Below are 26,685 nucleotides of genomic sequence, written 5' to 3'. Positions count from 1 at the left end.
GCTGTACATACCTGGTAGATTTTTGTTTACCATCCCTAAGGTGGGAAAACACTTGACATCTGGCTGGATATTGAGCTTTATTTGGGAATACATTATTAGTGTCATTTCTTTTCTTGTTGTGTTTTTACAAGTTAAGAGATTTTTCTAAATCACTTTTATTATTGGCCAGAGTTAATTTAAAATATATGATATAGGCATACCTGGGTGGCTCAGTCAGTTAAACGTCTGCCTTTGGCTCAGGTCATGATCTCAGGGTCCTGGGATCAAACCCCACATGGGGCTCCCTGCTCAGCAGGGACTCTGCCTCTCACTCTTACTCTCCTCTGTGCTTGCTCTCTCTCTCAAATAAGTAAAGTGTATGATATAGGGACAATGAAGTATATATAGAGTCTCTTGAGTGAGGTTTGGAGCTATGAGAAAGAAGAGCTGTAAGTGCTGATGAAATCTCAGGAGCAGTAAAGGACATGCTTCATTAAGTTTAGGAGTTAATCAACATGTAGTTTTTGGAAAGCATAGAAATGGGTGATTATTGTGATAAATAAGCCACCTCATTTGGTAAGTGGAAACTGAATGTACACATGATTGGGTCTTAAATTCATTTATTTAGTCATCCTGCTTTGGTTAACATCTTTTTAAGAAGCCTAAAATTCCAAATATAAGTATGCTAAGTAGTGGTCAGTGAATATATTTTAGTATTTCACCTTTTAATATTTCTTCCTCAATTATAAGAGTGTGAGTTGTAGGGTTCATGGAAAATGTAGATAGGCTATTATGAGCAGGCAGTTTCATGTGCCATATTTTGATAATTCCTGTCATTTTTGTCGTTTGTCAACACAGAAACAAATTTTCAGTAGCCAGTACCTTTCTGATTTACAATTTGGAAGCACTCTAGAATTGATGTAGTGAGAATCTTCCCACCCTATATATGTATCCATTTTTATGTGTGTGTCATAACTGAGTAGAATGACCTAAGATGGAAAAGTCAGAACTACATTGCAACTCACTTACGTGAGCCAGTGGTGTAGAACAGTGGTTCCTAGACCTGGTAGTACAGCCTATCAATCAGAGAATATTCTGTAGATCCCAGATTTATGACCAAGACACAGAAATAATGTTTTAGAAAAATTTTTCCAGGTGATTAAGATATTTGGGAAACTTACATAGAGTAAAGCAAATAATCGATTTCTCTGTGTATGTTTCTAATTATAGTTTAATGTTACTCTTGTGTCCAAAATTTCATTAATGCCAGGTGATTTTCTTTTGCCTTTTTAAAATAAAAAGTTCAACAATTTGTGAGCTAGTACTCTTTATGAGGAAGAATGCTTTCATTGGGCCTACCACGTTTCGTTGAATGTACCACAGTAAAGGTACCTCATTGGGTGCATGGGGATATAAGAAATTATAAACAGCAGAATCTCATCATAGATGAATTGGCTATAATCTAACTGCCCTGTAGTTTAACTCCACTATACTACATAGTCCTGAAGCATGTTAACAGTGTAATTAGAGAGGAGAAGAATGATTAACATTCAGATATTTTAAAGATGCTTGTTAGTTTTCTATGTAGCTTTGGCTTTTTCTCTATAGACAGCTTCCAATGAAAATAAAATATTTGGATAGCATAACCAGGAAGCCTTTCAGTTTAGTGCCTTAGATCTGGACATTTAAGAACATGTAGAAGACCATTAACGAAAAGCAAATTATATCCATTGTTTGTATGTGTGAACATTCAGTAAATGATGTGCTTTACTTGGCTGCTACATGAATGAATATACTGGCTTGGGTAGTTCATTTTATGCATGGGTAAAATGACATTGTTTATTTTTAGTTATCTGGCTAAGAGTTTTTAATGTCTCCAAATGTGAAGTTTTATTTTTTTTGTAAGATTTATTTATTTATTTATTTATTTATTTATTTATTTATTTATTTATTTATTTATTTTAGAGTGTGCACACCAATGGGGTGGGCAGGGAAGGGCAGAAGGAGAAGGGGAAAGAGAGAGAAGATGACTCCCCACTGAGCAGAGAGCCCAATGTGGGGCTAGATCTCATGACCCTGAGGTCATGTCCTGAACTGAGATGGAGAGTCGGATGCTCAAATTGCTGAGCCAACCAGGCACTCCAAATGTGAAGTTTTTTTAAAAAATAAGTACTCATTGCTGTATTTGTATTCTGAACCATTTGGTTTGGTGGTAATATATAGAGAAAAGGTTATATAATCCAGAGTCAACTTTAACTCTCACATAAAAATATACAGTGAATAAAAGCAGGTAATTTACTAGGTTAAATATGTATTCACCAAGACCGATGCATTGAAACATTAAGTAAATAAGAGAAGGTATGGTTTTTGTTTTATTTTTTTCCTACTTTACTGCTCTTAACAGGATATCTGTGATTGTCTACCTGGATTTCAGGTGCAGTCATCTTATTCTGGGCAGTGTTTAAAGCACCTGGCTTTTGCCAAAGAAAAGTATCTGCCTTCTGTGGTTATTAGCAATCAATTTCTCTATATTTTCACTACAGATATAATAATGTCATATGTGACACTGCTCAAGAGATCAATGTCCAGGGAAGTGGGCAAACTAACACAGATCTAAGTTGCTCAGGTTTTATAAAAAGAACCCTTTTGTCATTTACCAGGAAGCCTGTAGCCATGTTCTATGACACAAATCCAGTTTTTTTCCAACTCTGCATATTAGAATAATAATTTGTAGTGGAGGAGGTTTCTACCCCTAAAGATCCCCTGTTGCCCAGGGATTTATTTTTTTTTAATGAGCTTTCATTCATTTTGCTCATGTCTTCCTAAATACTGCTTGTTCTTTGCCACTGACCACCCACTTGGCATCACAGTAACTGACACAGCCTGTCCAACAGTGCTATACCATTAGTTTTCATCTTATGATTGGAACTGTGAGACTGTAATCTTCAGTTAGCACCATTATTTAGCTGGCTTTATCAGAGCAAATGTTTGTCCTCATCTCCTGAATCAAGCACATCTTTTTTGTTCTTTTTATATTAGGCGCCTTTCATGTCGTTTAACACCACTCTGAGATAACTATTTTCTAAAGTCGATAACTATTTTCTAAAGTATTTTTTACATACTAATTTTTGCTTTTGCTCATTTTTTTTAGTCTAGGGATTTTAATTTTTCCCAAGAAATATGATGAATCAAAAACTATTTGTAAAAACAACTGTTAAAACATATATATCAAAACAATTTAATAATTCTTTGCAGGAAAGAAGGGCTTTTGTTTTTGATCAGGGGATGACATATAAATATAAAACATCCAGCCAAGTGTGTTTCTATATTTCATTCTTTTGTTTAAAGAGTTTATTTTTTAAAAATGTTTTTAAAGATTTTATTTATTTATTAGAGTGAGAACACAAGCAGGAGGAGCAGCAGAGGGAGAAGGAGAAGCAGGCTCCCCGCTGAGCAAGGAGCCCCATATGGGGCTCTATCCCAGGACTCTGGGATCATGACCTGAGCCGAAGGCAGATGCTTAACCGACTGAGCCAACTAGGCACCCCTGTTTGAAGAGTTTATATGAATATCCTCTGAAGGCTGTCTCAATTACCAGATGAGAAGACAAAAACTTTTTTGCTTTTCAGTAACGGAGGAAAGAAAAACTTTACTGACTTGTTTATTCCACTTGTGGCTTATGCTTTGTAATCTATTTTTCTATCTAATAGGAAGCCTTTTAGCTTATTTCATTTACCATGATGATAGTCCCCTGGCTTCGTGGTGTCTTTCCTATTCCAAATTCTCCTCTTTTGATGATCCTTAGATACTGTTTACCTCAGTATAATACTTAGATACTGTTTACCTTTAGGCTTAGCTTGAAGAGGTGCTATGTATACCCATGGGTTTCTTTATCTTCTGCAGTATCTTATCAGTTTTATCAGGTTTGGTATGGAATGAAAAGTAATCATCAATTTTCTCAGTAGCTCATGAAGTATGGTTCTGGGACTGGCAGTAGGAGCGTCATCGGGGAATTTATCAGAAATGCAAATTGTCAAGTGCTGCCCTAAATCTATTAAATCAGAAACTCTGGGTATGCTGCCCAGCAATCATCATCTCTTCCAGGTGTTGAATGGCTTCTTAAACCATTAGTGATTTGAGGTCTTTGAGATCCATGTAGCTGTAGATTCATTCTTTCTTTCTTTCTTTCTTTCTTTCTTTCTTTCTTTCTTTCTTTCTTTCTTTCTTTCTTTCTTTCTTTCTTTCTTCCTTCCTTCCTTCCTTCCTTCCTTCCTTCCTTCCTTTCCTTTCCTTTCCTTTCCTTTCCTTTCCTTTCCTTTCTTTCCTTTCTTTCCTTTCTTTCCTTTCTAGATTTTATTTATTTGACAGAGAGAGAGGACAGCAGGTGGAGCAGCAGGCAGAGGGAAAGGGGAAATTAGGCTCCCCAAGCAGGGAGCCTGTCATGGGGCTTAATCTCAGGACCCTGGGATCATGACCCTAGTTGAAGGCAGATGCTTATTAATGACTGAGCCGCCCAAGCGCCCCACCCATCATTTCTTTTTATTACCTGTATTAAAAATTGTATTTTTTTATATTAAGGAGATCTCAGTGAATGTATACCATTGAAGTATTCTCTCATAATTCTGAAGTACTTTAGTTGAATTTGGACTTGATAATTTATTGCATTGTCAAAGAAGTATTGTCAAAGAAATTGTTTAGAACAAGATTCTGTGCTTTCGCTTCCCACTCTTCCCCATCCTCCTCTTGGTTCTTCTCGCCAATGTAATGTGATAATTTAGAACGGGTACACTGATCACTATGCATGGATTTGACAGAATTGCAAATCAGGTAAACCATTTAATTTAGCCCCCAAAATACTTTATGAAGGAGGTAATAGTTTTATCTCAAATTTTGCAGAGAAGAAAACTGGGGCTTAGGAAAGTTAATCTGTGAAGGTGACACCGCAGAACAAGAACCCAGATCTAGGCCCTGTTAGTACCAAAGCTCTTAAACATAGTATTACCATCAATCTCATTTCTCTAGTTCTGCTTTTCCTTACTCTGTAAGAATTTGCATTTATCTCAAATTTGATATGCAGATTTTTTTTCTGGAGTTTTTACGGTTCTGATTTGAATAATGTATTTTTTTAAATTTCATCACTTGCGACTGTCTTAAAACTTAAAATTTCTAGAAAAATTTCGGTGTTTTCACTTCCTTTGCTTTTACTTTTTTCTGGTTTAATTTAAAAAACAAAAACCTTTTCATATATTCAGTAAAAAATTTAGAGTCTATATTGAGAAGTTTTTCAGACATACTAAAATGCATTTAGTAACTTCAAGTTTGAAATAAGTAGGGAGACTGTTACAATCATGGCAGAAGTATGTTAAAAGAAGTATAAGTGTATATACTGACTGGTAATTTTAGTCTTCATTTGAAATACTCCTCTTAAGCCCCAAGTCTTAATTGATGGCAGCAAATAAAAGATGAAATATACTACCCTAATTCCAGAAAGGAGAATATATTACTAATCATTTTTTTAATGTGTTACTAGTAAGCTGTCAATTGATTATAAAAAGACACAAATACTTGATGCTCCTTGTCTAACAATAATTGACTTGTGAGTTCAGATGTTGATTTATAGACCTTTTTCACAGTTAGGAGTATTTTAAGCCACAGTGAGGATATCATTTCATGTTGCCAGAAGGGTTTTTCCCCCCGCATACAGCTCTTACTTAAGGGAAAATATAATAAAATAAGTAGAATAAAGTAAAAATAGTTAATGTAAAGAGTCTCAAAGTGCCTTGCATAAACATTAGGCTTCTAGAAGGTGCCCTAGGGCAGCTGAGAAGACCACTTTTCTCCTGAGAAGAAATATTCTTAAAGGATAAGACAGTTGAATGCTCTTGAGTTTCCAGTTTGGGATCTTGGAGCCAGAAGCCCTTTGGACTCTAGGCCCTGGCTACATGGCTTATACAGTAAGGGGGAGGACAGATTTGCTTGCTATCAATCTGTCAAAGCCTTGCTCAGATACTATCCTTCCAGAGAAGAATAAAACAGCTTTCCAGGGGGTGGTGTCTAATTATCAGTATATAAAATTAATAAATGTTGATTAATGAGTTATTAAATGAATTAAATACAAATCACTTGTAACAATTCCTGGTATATAAGCAAACATTGCTTAAGTTCTTATTACCGGACTAGTGAGGGATTGCTATTGGAAATCAGTGCTAAGAAAATTAGATCTTTTAGCTAGAAGTATTAATCTGTGACTGTGTTGCCCTGAAGAAGAATTTTACAAAAGTTACCTTTTTTTATTATTATTATAATATATATTTTCTATTCACGTTATCACTGCCAACTTTGTTTTGGATATTGTGCTAAAATGCTCAGAATTTTAAAACCTGTTTGGGGATACTGGCAATTAAATGGACAGTCTTTTTTAATATAATTTGATTATGGGTGAAGAGAAATAAAGGCAATTATGGATGTTCACAGAAGAGGCATTTTACCTACCCTCTAATGATTGTGTATGTATGATGAGTAGAACAAGAAAGCGAAGGCTTTCTGGAAGGTGATGATCCTATGGGATGGATGGGAGGGAAACATTCACTATAAAGGAAACATATCGGCTTAAAAAAAAAAAAGGGAAGGGAATGTGAATAGTAGATTGAAGCGAAAGGTAGGAGTTAGTTGTCTGTAAGAACCATATACCATGTGGTATGGGAATGTCAAATAAGCCGTACTTAAGGAACTGTTGAGATTTTTTTCAGTTTTATTGAGAAATAATTTACATGTATTAATGTATAAGTTGAAGGTATACAGCATGACGGTTTGATATACATATATTGTGAAATGATTACCCCAAGAGATTCAGCTGAGAGTTTTTGAAGTTTGAGAAATTGGACATTTTCATGTTTTAAAACTTGTGTTTATTTTGATTCTGTAATAGTAAATTCTTAAAGAATCTCTTCAAGCCAGTAATGTTTTATATTCATGCTTTTTTTTTTTTTTTAAGGATTTCAGTTTGTTAAAATGAGCAGTCGTAAATCAAAGAGTAACAACTTAATACATGCAGAGTACCTTTCACAGGTTAGTATATATTTTCGTTAACCTCAAAGTCTGTTATCATGCAAAGCTGATCAGAGAAATAGTTATCTTCTTAATTGGAATTCTCCCCTTAAGACTTATGAAGAATCACCCTTTCCATTCTCAAGTAGAGACTGTGTTACACTACTTTGACCCTTTGTAAGTCTTTAGATAGTGGGAATCCTAACTTTATTCCTGTCTTCCCAAATGTGTCCTAATTTTAGTTTACTTAAGAGTTCTGTACTTCTTCCTATTTTATTTCTTGTGATGCTGTTATAAATGGAATTTGTTTTCTTAATTTTTTTAGTTCATTGCTAGTGTATCTAAATGCAATTGATTTTTATATATTAATCTTGTATTCTGCAGCCTTGCTTTACTTATTAGTTCTAATAGTTTTTACTTTATTCTTTAGTTTTTTAATAAGACCATGTCATCTGCAAATATAGTTTAACTTCCTTTTCAATCTGGTTGACTTTTTTTTTTTTAATTGTCTAATTGCCCTGGCTAGAACTTTCAATACAATACTGAGTAACAATGACAAAAACAGACATTCTTGTTTTGTTGATTTTAGGGAAATACATTCACTCTTTCACCACTGATGTGATGTTAGCTATAGGTTTTTATAGATGCCCTTTATCAGGTTGAGGATGTTGCCTTTTTTTCCTAGTATGTTGAGTGTTTTTATCATGCGAATTTAATATTATCTGAAGTGCATATGGTATTCCAAGTGTTGAGCATATAGCTATGTGTCTGTCTCTTAAGAAATATAGTAGGGAATGGTTATACTAACTTGCCCTGGCATTTCTGCTTATCTGGCTAAATCAGAACTATAGTTTTTTCTAATCAAAACTAAATGTATGTTATTGGTATCCTTTCATGTAAGAAATGAAAGAAAATGTTTAACTCCTTTTCTTTTTTTTTTGGAAAGAAAATGTTTAACTCCTTTTCATGAAAAATTTTTAGCTGACATAATTTACATATCCTAGTAAAGTGTACAGATCTTCCACATACAGCTTAATTTCTGTATACGTGTATACCTATTTAACCTTCATCTCGGATCACTTTGAGATTTTTGAACCTTTCAGTGTTTACTACAGTTTCACTTCACTTTATCCCTTAGATTTTATACACAGTTATTGACTCTGTATTAGACTTTAATGAAGTTTGAAAAAGAAAAGGACTGAGGTTTATCTTTTGATTTCTAATGATCTTATCTAGGTAGTGGAATACACAATATGATTAGTATTACAATTATATATGCTTATTTAAATGTTTTATAGGTATCGGCTATTACCTGTATAATACTTATGTTACAGACGACTGCCTTATTTAATCTTGAGAACAGGCCTGCCAAGAAACTATTATTGTCTCTATTTTATAGACTAAAAATTTTAAGATTTAGATAAGGCTAACTTTAAAACCACATAATCAGTTCTTTAGGCATCACTCCTCTTCCTCTTTCCCCTTCTTATATAATGATAATTAGAGTTATTTTATCTGCAGTGAATAATTTGCTTTGCTTAGCCTATGGTATATATAAACAGAGCTCAGATTTTATCTTTTCGGTACATGAAGAATTAGTCCCATGCTGTCAGTCCGAGAGAAGCAAGTAATCTTAGAAGCTTCTTGTTTCTGATGATGGGACCAGATCTGAAATAGCCTCCAAAGGTTTTTGTCTTTGAAAGATTTCTGTATTAGCAGCAGATGCAGAAAAGGAATGCCTTTAATGGTCTTTTTAAAGAATGTGCTAGATTATCTGACATAACTCAGTCTAAGCACTTTATTCTAAGGCAAACTCAAAATTTTACAAGAATTTTTTTCTTAATTCATTCCAGTGATTCCTTATTTTATAGATACAGATGAATTTAATTTCTTCCATGTAATTAAGCGTTTCCTTATATGCCGAATTACTACTTTTTTCAGTGTGTCATTCTTTCTAATTTATTTGCACTGTTTAAGCATGGGTCATGCTTTTTAAATAGTAGCATGCTCTGCTTCTGATAGGTCCTCAGTAACTATATGGACTTTTAAACTTTTATTTTCTCAGAATCCTGACTTTTATATCAAGTGCAGATGGATAGGGCTTGGGCGAAGCCAGTTTAGATTTGTTCCATCTCTAGAGATTGAGGTATGGTTCATGAGCATTATTAGGTAAGATTACAGTATTGCATCTCTTCTGTCTTTTTTCCTTGGCTGATATGTAACATACAAAGTGAAGTATTCATTTATTCACATGCAATAAAACAACCCTCAAATTGCTGATGTGGCCAAAGTAAGTAATTCTCTTGTTGAACCTCACAAGTAAATTCTCATCCTTCCTGTGGGACTTAAGATAGGTTAAAAGAACCGTTAATTTTACAACTCATGAAACGGTACCAGAACGCGAAGACAAGTTATTTAGGGAGGGTTGGATAGATTCATTAATACCTAATTCTGACTTTTGTAAATGTATATTGTCATTCATTTTTTATTTCATATATAACATTTTCATTTATATTTATTCACTTTGTTTTTATCAGGTACAAAGAATTTTACGAGAAAGATTTTGTCATCAGAGCCCACATAGTAACTTATTTGGAGTACAAGTACAATACAAGTAAGTTTAGCTAGCCTTTTGTCTGCTGTGAACCTACTTAAAGATGCCCTTAGGTTTTGCAAAAATTATCCGTACAGATTTTATCTTGAATAAGGCTAACAAACATTTTTATAGAAATAAAAAAAAATTCTTTTTCTGTTTTAGAAACACTGAATATTATAAAGCAAGAGCAGATATAAATATTTCCATAATGAGAAAGCTCCTTACCTTTCAGTCTTGTGTTGCTTCTTTCAACTTGTATTAGGGAGAGAATTCTGAGCTTTTTGCACCTAATACTTGACAGCCAGTTGTAGAGTAAAAGCTCCAAGATTTGCCACTGTCGTCCCTTGTCCCATACTATCATGAAGCCAAGATATTTCAGACTTACTTGGTTTCCTCTTGAGGTTTCCAGAGAATCCATATTGACCTACCCTCTCTTCCGTGTTTTTCTGTGTAGGACTATATAGAGCATAAGTCAGGTGCCCAGAAAGAGAGAAAAAGGGGATGCCTATTTTTGTGCATATTCAGATTCAACTTTTAAATAGTATTACCTAGCAAATTATTCCAGCTTCCTTTTTAAGCTTTAGCTTATTTATGTCATTTCAGACATTTAATTGAGCTGCTAAAAAGAACTGCTATCCATGGAGAAAGTAATTCTGTTCTCATTATTGGACCCCGAGGATCAGGAAAGACCATGGTAAAACTATTGATTTCTGCCATTTTCTTGTTTGTGTAGCATGTGATAATTCTTATAGACAGTACTGAAAATATTTGTTATTTTCATTATCTTGTTAATTTCCTTTTTTTTCTTTCTTTAAATCATAGAAGACATGCAAGGCCTTAAAAATTAGGGTGGTATATTTGAGTTGAGGATATCGTTTTTAACTCATTTTTCTCCTCAGTAACAAATTTTCAATTGATGCTTTTTCTGTCATGGTCTTTTGTCCGTGAAGAATTTGTGATTGTCAGTAGAAAAAGCAGATTAGCATTTATTGAGCATGTTCTTTGTGTCTTTTATCTATGTTCTCTACCTTACCCTATACTTTTTATCTGTGTTATCATTTATTCTTTATACTGACCCTGCAAGGTAGGCATTGTTTGTTTATGAATTAGGTAGCTCGTCATAACATGCATTCTTTTTTCCCCTCTTGTTTTATTGTTTACTGTTTAACCTTAACTCAAGTAATTTTTTCATATGTACAGTCACATCTTCTAGAATTATTTTCTACTTTCCCTCTTTATTTGCTTAGTTACCTCAAAAAGATACTCTTGCTTTTTCCCCCTCATTTTTTCTTTTCACATTCTTTATTCAGTATATGAGATAAATTATGATTTTTATGTTAAATATATTACTATTAACTTTCAGTACTTGGGCTGCATAAAAGCTCTTTTCTGCTATATTCCATGCAATGAATTTAGATTTCTTACTAACATACTTTTTTTTATTATGTGTAGAAGTAAAATTTTGTATTAAGTTATATAAATTAGAAGTAAGATTGTTTTTAAAGCAATAAATGTTGACTGTATATTAGGTGAGGTAAGGAAATAACGACTTTACAGTTTTACTGTATCACCCAGTGGGGAGATAAATTTAGGTAATTTCCTCTTTTTTAATCTTTGAAGAATTTTTCACATTTATCATATTATAATATTTACAATAATTTTTTAGTTTTGAGTGTATTTAATGTGATTCAGTCCTTATGCTCAGTCATTTTATACAACCACTATTTCTTTATTCTTTAGTATGATTTTCCTTTGTATTTGACTTCAATACTGTTTGGGTGGTTTTGACAGGAAAACCATGTGACTGGTATGCCTTTGAGCTATTAGAATATTTTAAATTTTTAATAATAATACTATTAACAATAGAAACACTGTGCAAAGGATATGCACAGAAAGGTCACAGAGAATTAAATACAGATCTGTCTTAAACTTTAAAGTTGTTCAGTTTTACTTATATTTAAGTAAATTAACTAAAAACATGAGCAGTTTTGTCAACTAGGTTGACAGACCTATAAAATCAATCACACTAAAATTATGAACTTACAGGAAGATAGACATGTGTTCCTGCTGGTAGTATAAATTGACGTAACTAGAATAAGAGACAGTATCTAACCACATTACAAAGTCATATGCCCTTTGACTCAGCAACAGTATTTCTAGGAATTTAACTTGTGAAATGATGTATATACAGTTATTCCTTGCAACACAATTTGTTAATAGTGAAAGATGAGAAACAACATAAATGCCCATCAACAGAGTACTGGTTAATAAATGCTAGTACATCCATCCATATAGTAGATTATTATGCATCAGTGAAAAGAAACATTTGTCTGTAGGCCAGAAAAAAAGGGATGAGGGAAAAGAAATCATATTTTTATTGGTTTGTACTGGTGTACTTCATTTTGCTTTGCTTTGTTGCACTTTGCAGATAATTGCATTTTTTTACAAGTTAAAGCTTTCTGGCAACCCTTTATTGAACAAGTATGCATGCACCATTTTTCCAACAGCATTTGTTCATTTTGTCTCTATGTCACGTTTTGGTAATTCTCAAAATATTTCAGACATTTTCATTATTATATTTGTCATGGTGATCTGTGATCAGTGATCTTTGATGTTACTATTATAATTGTTTTGGGGTGCCAGGAGCCATTCCTGTGTAAGATGGCAAACTTAATGGATAAATGTGTTGGTTCTGACTGCTCCACTCACTGGCCACTCCCCCATCTCTCTCCCTCTCCTCGGGCCCACCTATTCCCTGAGTTACAACAATACTGATACTAGACCAATTAATAACACTGTAGTGGCCCCTAGGTGTTCACATGAAAGGGAGAGTCACACATCTCTCACTTTAAATGAAAAGCTAGAAATGATTGAGTTCAGTGATGAAGGCATAACAAAAGCCAAGATACGCCGAGAGCTAGGCCTCTTACACCAAGCAGCCAAGCAGTAAAGGAAGAGTTCTTGAAGGAAATTAAAAGTGCTACTCCAGTGAACCCACCAATGATAAGAAAATGAAAGAACCTTATTGCTGATATGGAGAAAGTTTTAGTGGCCTACGCATTCCCTTAGCCTAAGCCTAATGCAGAGCAAGGCCCTGATGCTGTTCAATTCTGTGAAGGCCTAAAGAGGTGAGGAAGCTACAGAAGGAAAGTTGGAAGCTAGGAGTAGTTGGTTCATGAGATTTAAGGAAAGTAGCCGCCTCCAAAACATAAAAGTGCAAGGTGAAGCAGCAAGTGCTGATGTAGGGAAAGGGAACATATGATGAGTCATGGACACACACTCCATTTTAGAGTTCCTACTCAGAGGTGATACAGAGCACATCTCCTCACAGTTCACTGGCCAATGTGTCATATGGTCACACCGAATTTCAGGAGAGTAAAGAAGTACATTCTGCCTAGGTGACTAGAAGGAAAGTTAACCAGAAATATTTGGTGAATGTCACTGATGTCCATGACAGCTAACTTGTTTTGAGTTCATGTGTGTGTGTGTGTGTGTGGGTGTGTGTGTGTGTGTGTGTGTGTGATTTTTTCCCTGTCTAGATACTTACAGAATTTCTTTATCTTAGCAGTATGAAAATTTCAGACCAGTATCCACGCTTGGGTCATAAAAACTGATTTTCTGTAAACTGCCTTAATATGAATTTAGATCTTTTTTCAGGACAGGATTTTTTTTTTTCAGTATTCATTGTTTTATTATCTTTGGAAAATACATCATCATATAAATGTTTGAAAAACACTTTTAGGTAGTACTTTAATTCTTCAAGAAGCTCATAGTGATACTCTGAGAAAATGAGATCTTGAGATCAGTACATTAGACCTATTATTCCATACTAAACTATGCCTCTTGAAACAAAGTGGCATTACAACAGGGAAGTTGAATCTCAGTGATATGTACATCAAAGTGTCAAGCCTATATAACTTGAACAGCTAATGCCTGGATTTATTCTGAACTTCATCTTGGAAGTTTGTCCCTAAAAGCATGGAGAAGGTTCAGAAAAAAAGGAAATAGAGTTAGTAAACACTTACAAAGATGTTTAAATACAAATTATAACTATACCCCATTTCATTAGTAAATTGGCTAAAGTAGATCTATTTTTTACCAGGAAAATTAAGCATAAAAAGAGTTCCCATATTATAACCACCCCCCATGCACATATATACAACTTCCCCTATTATTAACATCTTCCCTTAGTATGGCACATTTGTTGAAATTGATGAATCACTATTAATATGTTACTACTAACTAATGTCCCATAGTCTTCATTAAGGTTCACTCTTTGTAATGTACAATTCTGTGGATTTTAACAAATGCATAATGTCATGTACCCACCATTACAGTGTCATACAAATAATTCTACCTACTTATGCTCCTATCCCCAACCCTTGGCAATCCCTAATCTTTTTATTGTCCCCCATATTTTTCGATTCTCCAGAATGTCACATAGTTGGAATCATAAAATATATAGCCTTTTCAGATTGACTTCTTCCACTTAACAGTATGAGTTTAAGATTCCTCTATGTAATTTCATGGCTTGACAGTCCATTTCTTTTATTTGCTTAATAATATTACCTTGCATGAATGTGCCACTGTTTATCCATTTATCTATTAAAGGAAGTCTTGGTTGGTTCCAATTTTTGGCGGTTCTGAATAAAGCTATTATAAACACTTGTATATGTGGACAGTCTTCAGCTTAATTGGGTAAATACTTAGGAGCACCAATTGCTGGATCATTTGGTAAGACCATGGTTAGCTTCATAAGAAGCTACTAAACTGTCTTCCAAAGTAACTGTACTGTTTTGCTTTTTTTCACCAGCACTGAATAAGAGTTTCTGTTGTTATGCATCCTCATTAGCATTTGGTATTGTCATTGTTTTTAATTTTAGCTATTCTAGTAGATAGGTAGTGGTATCTTAATGCTGTTTTTATTTGCAGTCCTCTAATTATGAATGATATTAAGTATCTTTTTATGTGCTTATTTTTCATCTATCTTTGGTAAGGTATTTTTATGACTGTGAATTGGGTTGATTTGTTTCTTATTAATATGTTTTAAGAGTTATTTATATATTTTGGATATGCGTCTTGCAAATACATTCTCCAAGTCTGTGGTTTGTGTTTTAGTTCTATTATTAGTTTCCTTGGCAAGCAGTTTTTCATTTTTTTAAAAGATTTTATTTATTTGAGAGAGAGCACACAGAAGTGGGGGGAGGGTGGCAGAGGGAGAGGGAGAAGCAGACCCCCTGCTGAGAAGGAAGCCCTACCTACGCAGGGGCTCAATCCCAGAACCCTGAGATCATGACCTGAGCCAAATCCATGCTCTTAATGGACTGAGCGATGCAGGCGCCCCCAGTTTTTTCATTTTAAAAAAGTTCAATTTATCAGCAGTTTCTTTCATGAATTGTGACTTTGGTGTTATATCTAAACTTCATCACTGGGACGCCTGGGTGGCTCAGTTGGTTAAGTGTCTTGCCTTTGGGTCAGGTCATGATCCCAGGGTTCTGGGATCGAGTCCTGTATCGGACTACTTGCTCAGTGGGGTTCCTGCTTCTCCCTCTGCCTGCCCCTTCCTCTACTTGTGCTCTCTGTCTTTCTCGCTTGCTCTCCCTCTGACAAATAAATTAATAAAATCTTTAAAATAAATAAATAAAACTTGATCACCAAACCCAAGCTCTTCTGGATTTTCTCCTATGTTTCCTTCTAGAAGTTTTATAGTTCCTTGTGTTTTACATTGGATTTGGTGATTGATTTTGAGTTAATTTCTTTGAAACGTGTAAGCTGTGTCTAGATTCCTTTCTTTCTTTCTTTCTTTCTTTCTTTCTTTCTTTCTTTCTTTCTTTCTGCATATGAATATTTAAATTGTTTCAGCATTTGTTGACAAGGCTATCTTTTCTTCACTGAATTACCTTTGCTTCTTTTTCAAAGGTCAGTTAATTGTATTTGTGTCAGTCTATTTGTACCTGTATTGATTACTGTAGCTTTATTGTAGGCCTTAAAGTTGGGCAGTGTCAGTCTTCTAACTTTGTGTGCTTCTTCAATGTTGTTTTGGCTATTCTGGGTACTTTGCCTTTTTATATTAACTTTAGAATTAATATGTTAATTTCCAACTACTGGGAATTTTTTAGTTCAGTAGTTTCAGTCTATAGATCACATTAGAAAAATTGGTTTCTTAACTGTATTGAATTTTCACATTCATGAACATGGAATATCTTTCCTTTTATCTTTCTTAGGTCTTTCATTAGAGTTTTGTGGTTTTCCTTATATAAGTCTTACACATGTTTCATTAGGTTTATACCTAAGTTTTTAAATATTTTTGATTCTAATGAGAATAGCATTAAGTTTTAAATTTCAGATTCCTGGTGTTCATTGCTGATATAGAGGAAAGCAAATAACTTTTGTGTGTTATCTCGTATCCTGCAATCTTGCTATAGTTGATGATTGGTTCCAAAAATTTGTCAGTTCATGGAATTTTCTACAGATGGTCATGTCATCTGCAAATAGAATAAAGTTTTATTTCTTTCATACCTGTTTCTTTTTATACCTTTTATTTCTATCTCTTGTCTTACTGCATTTGTTATTCACAGGCTATGTTTGAGCATTGATCATAAAATTAACTGATATTATACACACCCTCTTAGTACGAATTTAGGTCTGTTTTCACTAAAGAATAATTTTATTTTTGAGTATTTCCTCTCTTTCATTTCTTCTTGTCCTTTCTTAGGATTAAAGTATCCAGTTATTAAGCCTTTGTTCTCATTTCTCTGTTATTTCTCCATGTTTCTTTCTTTTTTTCTGCTCCCTCAGCATTCTGCCATATCATCAGTGTGATTTTCTTCACCATCCGTTCAGTCGTTTGCTTCTTCTAATGTGATACTGCATTTTAGTTTCTAATAATCCTTCTTTGTCTACCTTCTTGTCATGAACTTTCTTAGTTTATTGTTTTGTGTTTATCTAAGTCTGGCTTAAATGGCTCAAAATAGTTATTTTCTAAAATACACATTTTCAGTAGTAATTAATCTTTTTCATCAGTTTATTGTTTCCTTTCTTTCGTGTTACATCATCTTTATATAAACGCCTACGTCAGTTTTTCTGTTTCTTTAGGGCTTAATAAGATGATGGCCATTAAGATGGAGTATTTATCAGTTAATAAAACAGACAGATTGTTCTTGGTATACTGACAGTTTGTCCTATTTTTGTTACATCTTAAACGAGAACCCTGTGATGGTTCTTTGAAGCCATTGACCAAGTCATGGAAATGGAGTAGCTGTATTGGTTATTCTGCTTGGTGTAACATCAAATAACCAACTAAATTTTTCTACTATATAATGTAATTTAAAATATTTGGAAAGATACTGTATTTGTGAAAAATACTGAAATTTTATAATTGGTTACTTAGGTAGTTATTTCAGTGGCATATGGAAGAATCCTGTACTTTGTATTCCATTTCAGTACTATTTGATTTATACTGACTGCTACACTCCAATATTGAGAGGTCAAAGAGCTAAGGAGCACTGTTTAACTTTTGTCACTTTTGTAATTTGTTGTGTGTCGAGTATCCTGAAACATAAAATAGAGTGTTTTAGACAAGAATTCTCGTGTAAATTTTAACATAAGAAATAGGATTACACTATATTTATAACACTATCCTTGGCCAAGTTATTTGAAGTACAAAAATTTGGAGTCTACAATTAATTGATTTGTATTAAATCAGCCTGTAACAGTTAGTGTGGCTTACTGTATTTCAAACATTTTGTTAAAAAAACAGGATGTGGTTCCAAATGACAGATTGTACCCTGGAAAATACTTTTCTATATAGAAATTACTGTAGACAAAGAAACAAGTATTTGGGAATAGTAATAGTAGATAAACATAAAAATCCCTGATTGCTGGCAGGTCTAAATGAACTATGCCAGTATGTTCGTAAAATTGTTAGCTACAAAGACTGTGGAATTGGAGTAGCTGTATTGGTTATCCTGCTTGGTGTAACATCAAATAACCAACTAAATTTTTTTACTGTATAATGTAATTTAAAATATTTGGAAAGATATTGTATTTGTGAAAAATACTGAAATTATATAATTGGTTACTTAGGTAGTTAAACACAGAGTAAGTTTTAGCCATATCCAGATTGGAACTGAAATTATCATTTGAAGACATATATGCTAATACATTAAGTTATCGTTTCAGACCATATAAACACATCATGAAAAAGTTGTGAGCTGATCTAGGCCAATCATAATAACTTGTTTGAAGTAAATTCCGTTGAAAGAGTGCTATAACCTTGTTTCGGCTCTCATTTCTTTTTTTAATCACCTGGTGCTCACAGGTGCACTCCTTAATCCCCATCACCTATTTCACCCATTGCCCCCATCCACCTCCCCTCTGGTAACATCAGTTTGTACTCTGTAGTTATGAGTCTGTTTCTTGGTTTGCCTTCTCTTACCCTTTGCTTGTTTGTTTTGTTTCCTAAATTCCACATTAGAGTAAAATTATGGTATTCATCTTTCTCTGACTGACTTATTTCACTTAGCATTATACTCTCTACCTCCATCCATGTCATTGCAAATGGCAAGGTTTCATTCTATTTTATGGCTGAATAATATTCATGTGTTTGTGTGTGTTTGTGTGTGTGTACATACATACATACTGTATCTTCTTTATCCATTCGTCTATTGATGGACACTTGGGCTGCTTCCATAATTTGGCTGTTGTAAATAATGCTGCTATAAACATAGGGGCGCAAGTATCCCTTTGAATTAGTACAAGAGGGTTCCTTTTTCTCCACATCCTTGCCAACACCTGTTACTTCTTGTGTTTTTCATTTTAGCCATTCTGAGAGGTGTGACATGATATCTCATTGTGGTTTTAATTTGCATTTCCCTGATGATGAGTGATGTTGAGTATCTTTCATGTGTCTATTGGCCATCTGTATGTCTCCTTTGGAGAAACGTCTGTTCCTGTCTTCAGCCCATTTTTAAATCAGATTATTTGGTTTTTGGGTGTTGAATTGCATATATTTTGGATACTAACCCTTTATTAGATTGCTCATTTGCAAATATCTTCTCCCATTCAGTAGGTTGCCTTTTGGTTTTCTTCGTTGTTTCTTTCACTGTGCAGAATTTTTTATTTTGGTGTAGTCACAATAGTTTATTCTTGCTTTTGTTTCCCTCGCTTCAGGGGACCTATCTAAAAAGAAGTTACTATGGCCTGTGTCCGAGAAATTACTGCTTGTGCTCCCTTGTAGGATTTTTATGGTTTTAGGTCTCACATTTAGAACATTGATCAATTTAGAGTTTATTTTTCTGTATGAAACCAGAAAGTGTCCCAGTTTCAATCTTTTGCATATGGCTCTCCAGTTTTCCCAAGACCATTTGTTTGTTTGCCTGTTGGATATTCTTTCCTGCTTTGTTGAATATTAATTGACCATATAATTGTGGGTTCATTTCTGCGTTTTCTATTCTTTTCTGTGCATCTTATGGTCTATTTTTTACCAGTATCATAGTGTTTTGATTAATAGAGCTTTGTAATATAACTTAAGTCTCAAATTGTGATGCTTCCAGCTTTGCTTTTCTTTTTCAAGATTGCTTTGGCTATTTGGGGTCTTTTGTGGTCTCATAGAAATTTCAGAGTTGTTTGTTCTAGCTCTGTGAAAAATGTGTTGGTATTTTAACAGGGATTGCATTAAATGTGTAGTTGCTTTGGATAGTGTAGACATTTTAGCAATATTTGTTCTTCCAGTACATCAGCATGGAATTTCTTTCCATTGCTTTGTGTTGTCTTCAATTTCCTTCATTAGTTTTTTATAGTTTTCAGAGTATAGGTCTTTCACCTCCTTAGTTTTATTTATTCCTAGATATCTTATCTTTGGTGCAATTGTAAATGGTATTGTTTTCTTAATTTCTCTTTCTATTGCTTCATTATTAGTGTATAGAAATACAACAGATTTCTGTACATTGATTTTTGTATCCTGCAACTTTATTGACTTCATTTATTAGTTTTACCAGTTTTTTGTTGCAGTCTTTTGGGTTTTTCTATATATAGTATCATATCATTTGCAAATAGTGAAAAGTTTTACTGCTTCCTCACCTATTTGGATGCCTTTTATTTTTGTTTTTTGATTGCTGTGGCTAGGACTTCAGTAGTATGTTGAATAAAAGTGGTGAGAGTGAGGGGTGACGTGTCAGTTAAGCATCTGCCTTTGGCTCAGGTCATGATCACAGGGTCCTGGGATCCAGCCCCACATGGGGCCCCTGGCTCAGTGGGGAGCCTGCTTCTCCCTCTCTCTCTGCTGCTCCCCCTGCTTGTGCTCTCTCACTCTCTCTCAAATAAATTAAATGGGTAAAATCTTTAAAAAAAAAAAAAAGTGGTGAGAGTAGACATCCTTATCTTTTTCCTCACTTTAGGGGAAAGGCTTTCAGTTTTTCCCCCATTCAGGATGGTGTTAGCTGTTGGTTTTTCAAATTTGGCCTTTATTATATTCAGGTGTATTCCCTCTAAACTTACTTTGTGGAGGGTTAGGGTTTTATCCTGAATGGATGTTGTGCTTTGTCAGAAGCGTTTTTTGCATCTACTGACATGATCATGTGGTTCTTACCCTTTTTCTTTTTTTTTTTAATGTTTTTTTTTATTATGTTAGTCCCCATACAGTACATCCCTGGTTTTTGATGTAAAGTTCGATGATTCATTAGTTGTGTAAAACACCCAGTGCACCATGCAATACATGCCCCTCCTTACTACCCATCACCAGCCTATCCCATTCCCCCACCCCCCTCCCCTCTGAAGCCCTCAGTTTGTTTCTCAGAGTCCATAGTCTCTCATGCTTCATTTGCCTTTCTTTATCCCTTTCTTCCCCTACTGATCTTCCTAGTTCTTATGTTCCATAGATGAGAGAAACCATATGATAATTTTCTTTCTCTGCTTGACTTATTTCACTTAGCATTATCTCCTCCAGTGCCATCCATGTTGCAGCAAATGTTGAGAACTCGTTCTTTTTGATAGCTGAGTAATATTCCATTGTATATATGGACCACAACTTCTTAATCCAGTCATCTGTTGAAGGGCATCTCAGCTCCTTCCACGATTTAGCTATTGTGGACAATGCTGCTATGAGCATTGGGGTGCATATGGGCCTTCTCTTCACTACATCTGTATCTTTGGGGTAAATACCCAGCAGTGCAATGGCTGGGTCATAGGGTAGCTCAATTTTTAACTTATTAAGCAACCTCCACACTTTTCCAGAGTGGCTGTACCAACTTGCATTCTACCAACAATGTAGGAGGGATCCCCTTTCTCCACATCCTCTGCAGCAATTGTTGTTTCTTGCCTTGTCAATTTTTGCCATTCTAACTGGCGTAAGGTGGTATCTTAGTGTGGTTTTGATTTGAATTTCCCTGATGGCTAATGATTTTGAACATTTTTTCATGTGTCTGTTAGCCATTTGTATGTCATCATTGGAAAAGTGTCTGTTCATATCTTCTGCCCATTTTATGATTTATTTGTTTCTCGCGTATTGAGTTTGAGAAGTTCTTTGTAGATCTTGGATACCAGTCTTTTATCTGTAGTATCATTTGCAAATATATTCTCCCATTCTGTGGGCTGCCTCTTAGTTTTTTTTACTGTTTCCTTGGCTCTGCAGAAGCTTTTGATCTTGACGAAGTCCCACAAGTTCATTTTATCTTTTGTTTCTCTTGCCTTTGGAGATGTGTCATGAAAAAGTTTGCTTTGGCCGATGTCGTAGAGGTTGCTGCCTATGTTCTCCTCTAGGTTTTTGATGGATTCCTGTCTCACGTCGAGGTCTTTCATCCATTTGGAGTTTATCTTTGTGTATGGTGTGAGAGAGTGGTCAAGTTTCATTCTTTTGCATGTAGCTGTCCAATTTTCCCAGCACCATTTATTGAGGAGACTTTTTTCCACCAGATGTTTTTTCCTGCTTTATCAAAGATTAGTTGCCCAAAGAGCCAAGGGTCCATTTCTGGGTTCTCTATTCTGTTCCATTGGTCTATGTGTCTGTTTTTCTGCCCATACCATGTTGTCTTTGTGATCACAGCTTTGTAGTACAGCTCGAAATCTGGCATTGTGATGCCCCCAGCTTTGTTTTTCCTTTTCAACAGTTCCTTGGAGATTTGGGGCCTTTTCTGTTTCCATACAAATTTAAGGACTATTTGTTCCAGTTCTTTGAAAAATGTCATCGGTATTTTGATCGGGATAGCATTGAAAGTGTAGATTGCTCTGGGTAGCATGGACATTTTAACTATGTTAATTCTTTCAAGAGTGATTTATAGTTTCTAGAATATAGATCCTTTATGTCTCTGGTTAATTCCAAGGTAACGTATGGTTTTTGGTGCTATTGTAAATGGGATGGATTCCCTAATTTCTCTTTCTTCAGTCTCATTATTCGTGTATAGAAATGCAACTGATTTCTTAGCATTGATTTTGTATCCCGCCACATTACTGAACTGCTCTATAACAATGCTGCTATGAACATTGGGGTGCATATGGCCCTTCTCTTCACTACATCTGTATCTTTGGAGTAAATACCCAGCAGTGCAATGGCTGGGTCATAGGGTAGCTCAATTTTTAACTTTTTAAGGGACCTCCGCACTGGTTTTGCTCTATAACTTCTAATAGTTTGGGAGTGGATTCTTTTGGGTTTTCCATATACAGTATCATGTCATCTGCGAAGAGAGACATTTTGACTTCTTCTTTGCCAATGGACTTCTAGTACTATGTTGAATTATAGTGGCGAGAGTGGGCATCCTTGTCGTGTTCCTGATCTTAAGGGAAAGGCTTCCAGCTTTTCCCCATTGAGAATGATATTTGCTGTAGGCTTTTCATAGATGGTTTTTATGAGATTGAGGAATGTACCCTCTATCCCTACACTCTGAAGGGTTTTAATCAGGAAAGGATGCTGTATTTTGTCAAATGCTTTTTCTGCATCTATTGAGAGAATCATATGATTTTTTACTTTTTCCTTCTGGATAAAATCTAAGACACTGATTGACCTGCGAATGTTGAACCACCCTTGCATCCCAGGGATGAATCCCACTTGGTCATGATGGATAATCCTTTTAATGTACTGTTGGATTCTATTAGCCAGGATCTTGTTGAGAATTTTGGAGTCCATATTCTGATTTTGGCCGAATCTCAGCCTCTGTCTCAGAACAGAGGGATTGCGGACTATTCTCCATTGATGTTCTGGCCACTTTAACTCTGTTTCTGTTGATGCTGCTCAACCCTGCAGCATCCCGGATGTGCGCACCACACCCGGCGTCCCAGCCCTCACTTCCAGGGCCGGCGTGTCTCTGTCCTTTGTGTTTCTAACACCACCAGCCGCCCCCCGCGTGCTCCGGAGCTCCCGGTCTCAGTCTGCTTCCAGTGAGCGCACCGGAGCTCCGTTTCAGTCTGGTCACGCTCGTTCTCCGGCTCATGGTCTCAGTCTGCTTTCTTGTGGGTGCTGGTCTGCGAGTCCGCCCGCTCCCCAGTGCAGGTGGCTACCGCTTCCCAGCGCCCAAACGCAGCGGCTCCCTCCCCCTTCCGTTTATCTTCCGATATCTGTGCGCAGTTTGAAGGCTCCCCGCTTCGTACCTCAATACTCAGCGCTGGAGATGTTCATTTGTAGAGATCCCGATGTATCTTCCTGCGTCTCATGCTGATTCTGTGGATGTTCAGGCTGGTCTGGTACCTATCCAACTCGACTCAGGGGACCGGTTGAACAAGGGGTCCCCTACTCCTCTGCCATCTTAACTCCTCTCTCGGTTCTTACCCTTTTTCTTATTGATGTGTTGTATCACGTTGATTGATTTGCAGATATTGAACTACCCTTGCAACTCAGGAATAAATCCCACTTGATCATGGTGAATGGTTCTTTTTAATGTATTGTTGGATTCGGTTTGCTAGTATTTTGTTGAGGATTTTTGCATCTATGTTCATCAGAGATTTTGGCCTGTAGTTCTCCTTTTCTGTGGTGTCTATCTGGTTTTGGTATCAGGGTAATGCTGCCCTCATAGAATGAATTTGAAGTTTTCCTTCCTTTTCTATTTTTTGGAATATTTTGAGAAGCATAGATATTAACTATTCTTTAAATGTTTGATGGAATTTGCCTGAGAAGCCATCTGGTTCTGGACTTCTGTTTCTTTGGAGTGTTTTGATTACTGGTTCAGTTTTCTTGCTGGTGATTGGACTTTTCAAATTTTCTATTTCTTCCTGTTTCAGTTTTGGTAGGTTGTATGTTTCTAGGAATTTATCCGTATTTTCTAGGTTGCCCAGTGTGTTGGCATGTAGTTTTTTGTAATATTCTTCTTTAATGGCTTGTAGTTTTTGGTGTTTGTTATTTCTCTTCTGTCATTTGTGATTTTGTGTATTTGGGTCTTTTCTATTTTTTCTTGATAAGTCTGGCTAGACGTTTATCAGGTTTTTTTATTTTTTATTTTTTTTCAAAGACCCAGCTCCCGGTTTCATTGATTTGACCTAGTGGGGTTTTTTGTTTTTTGTTTTTTGTTTTTTTTTTGGTTTGTTTTATATAGCATTTATTTCTGCTCTAATCTTTATTATTTCCTTATTTCTGCTGGTTTTAGAGGTTTTTGTTCTTTTTCTAATTCCTTTAGGTATAAGGTTAGGTTTACTTGAGATTTTTCCTTGCTTCCTGAGGTAGGCCCATATTGCTATAGGCCCTCTTAAAACTGCTTTCACTGCATCCCAAAGGTTTTTAACCCTTGTGTGTTTCATATTCATTTGTTCCCATGTACTTTTTTGTGTCTTCTTTGATTTCCTCATTGACCCATTCATTGTTTAGTAGCATGTTATTTAACCTCCATGTATTTGTGGTTTTTTGAGATTTTTCCTTGGGCTGACTTCTAGTTTTGTAGTGTTGTAGTCCTAAAAGATTCATGATATGACTTTGATTTTTTTATTTTGTTGAGGCTTGTTTTGTGGCCTAATATATGATCTGTTCTGGAGAATGTTCCATGTGCTCTCAAGAAGAATGTGTATTCTACTGTTTTAGGATGGAATGTTCTGACTTAAATCCTTCTGGTCCAGTGTGTCATTCAAACCCATTGTTTTCTTGTTGGTTTTCTGTTTAGATGATTTCTCCATTGATGGAAGTGGGGTGTTAAAGTCCTCTAGTATTGTATTATTATTATTAATTCCTTTGTGTTTGTTTTTAACTGTTTTATGTATTGGTGTGCTCCCATATTGGGTGTATAAATATTTACTGTTGTTATATCTTGTTGGATTGCCCCTTTATTATTGTATAGTGTCCTTCTAGTCTCTTGTTACAATCTTTTTTTTAAAGTTTATTTTTCCCAATAAAAGTATTGCTACTCTGGCTTTCTTTTGACATCCATTTTCATCATAAATGTTTCTCCATCCCCTCACTTTCAATCTGCAGGTATCTTTAGGTCTAAAATGAGTCTCTTGTAGGCAGCATATGGATGGGTCTTGTTTTTCTGTCTGTTATCCTAGGTCGTTTGATTGGAGCATTTAGTCCATTTGCATTCAAAGTAGTTATTGATAGATATGTATTTATTGCTATTTTATAACATTTTTTTGCTTTTTTCTGAAGATTTTCTCTTATCCTTTCTTTCTTTCATGGTTTGCTGCTTTTCTTAGTGATAGATTTGGATTTCTTTCTCTTTATTCTTTGCATATTTATTAGTGGTTTTTGATTTGTGGTTACTATTACCTTTGTATATAACATCTTCTGCATATACCAGTCTATATTAGGTTGATGGTTGTTCAAGTTTGAACCCACTCTTTACTCCTCTCCTCCCTGCATTTTAGGTTTATGGTGTCATAGTTTACATCCTTTTATTTTGTGAATTTTTTACAGGAATATTCATTTTTACTGCTTTTGTGTTCCCTACCTTTGTCCTCTAACTTTCAGTCTCTCCTTTCCACTCAAAGAGACCCTTTAATATTTCCTGCAGGGCTGGTTTAGTGGTCATAAGGTCCTTTAGTTTTTGTTTGGGAAACTCTTTATTTCTCTTTCTATTGTGAATGATAGCCCTGCTGGAAAGAGTATTCTTGGCTGTATATTTTTCCCATTCAGCACTTTGCATATAACATGACACTCCTTTCCAGCTTGGAAAGTTTCTGCTGAAAAATTCACTGATAGCTTTATGGTATTTCCTTTGTATGTAACTGTCTTTTTTTTTTTTTTTTTTTTTGTCATCCTGCTTTTAATATTTTTTTATCACATTTTCTCATTTTAATTATATGTATCTTTGTGTGGATCTACTTTTGTTGATTTTGTTGATTTTGTTGGGGGTTGTTTGTGCATCCTGGATCTGGATATCTATTTCCTTCTCCAAATTTGGGACGTTTTCACCTGTTTCTTTCTTGAAATAAATTCTTTGCGTCTTTCCTCTCCTCTTCTTCTGGGACTCCTGTAATTTGAATTTACTATGTTGGATGGAGACACTGAAGTTCCCTAAGTCTATTCTCATTTTGTATAATTCTTTTTTCTTTCTTTTGTTTAGTTTGATTATTTTCCATTACTCTGTTTACTAGGTTGTTACTTTGTTCCTCTGCTTCTCCAGCCTGCTGTTCATTCCATCAAGCATTTTTCTCATTTCATTTATTGAGCCCTTTATTTCTGCCATGTTATTCATCTCTGTGTTAATAGTCTCACTGATATGCACCACTCCTCTCAAGTCCAGTGGGTTATACATATAATCATTGCTTTAGATTCTCTATCAGGTATGTTACTTACATCTGTTTCATTTTGCTCTCTGGCCATGCCTTGTCCTGTTCTTTTATTTGGGACAAATTCCTCTGTCTTCTCATTTTGTCTGTGTCTCTGTATCTGTTTCTGTGTGTTAGGAAAGTCAACTGCATCTCATGTTTTTGAGGGCAATAACTTTTTAAAAAATTATTTATTTAAATTTTCTGTAACAGACAGTGTATTACTAGTTTCAGAGGTAGAATTCAGTATTTCATCAGTTGCATAAAACACCCAGTGCTCATTACTTCAGGTGCCCTTCTTAATGCCCATCAGGCAGTTGCCCCATCCCCGCAACCACCTCCCCTCCAGCAACCCTCAGTTTGTTCCCTATAGTTAAAAGTCTCTT

The 26,685-nt window shown here is 35.2% G+C and overlaps 1 protein-coding gene across 8 annotated transcripts in view; it reads left to right on the top strand.

Annotated features, from left to right (window-relative positions):
- The window catches only part of ORC4 (origin recognition complex subunit 4), an 86,498-nt gene that overhangs the window by 28,584 nt on the left and 31,229 nt on the right, over nt 1-26,685 (top strand). For 7 of the 8 annotated variants that reach the window (XM_045782301.2, XM_045782274.2, XM_087860628.1 and 4 more), the window contains 3 exons: nt 6,974-7,047; nt 9,564-9,640; nt 10,226-10,316. In XM_045782301.2, the coding sequence (XP_045638257.1) occupies nt 6,991-7,047; nt 9,564-9,640; nt 10,226-10,316 (225 nt within the window). In that variant the 5' untranslated portion in view covers nt 6,974-6,990. The remainder of the gene's footprint in view (nt 1-6,973; nt 7,048-9,563; nt 9,641-10,225; nt 10,317-26,685) is intronic. The other variant, XM_045782318.2, reaches the window with a different exon arrangement.

This window comes from Ursus americanus, chromosome 1, assembly GCF_024610735.1.
Source record: "Ursus americanus isolate L20-20 chromosome 1, mUrsAme1.1.p, whole genome shotgun sequence".
Taxonomy (NCBI): domain Eukaryota; kingdom Metazoa; phylum Chordata; class Mammalia; order Carnivora; family Ursidae; genus Ursus; species Ursus americanus.
Note: the sequence above shows the minus strand (reverse complement) of the source record. Positions and strands in the feature narration are given on the sequence as shown.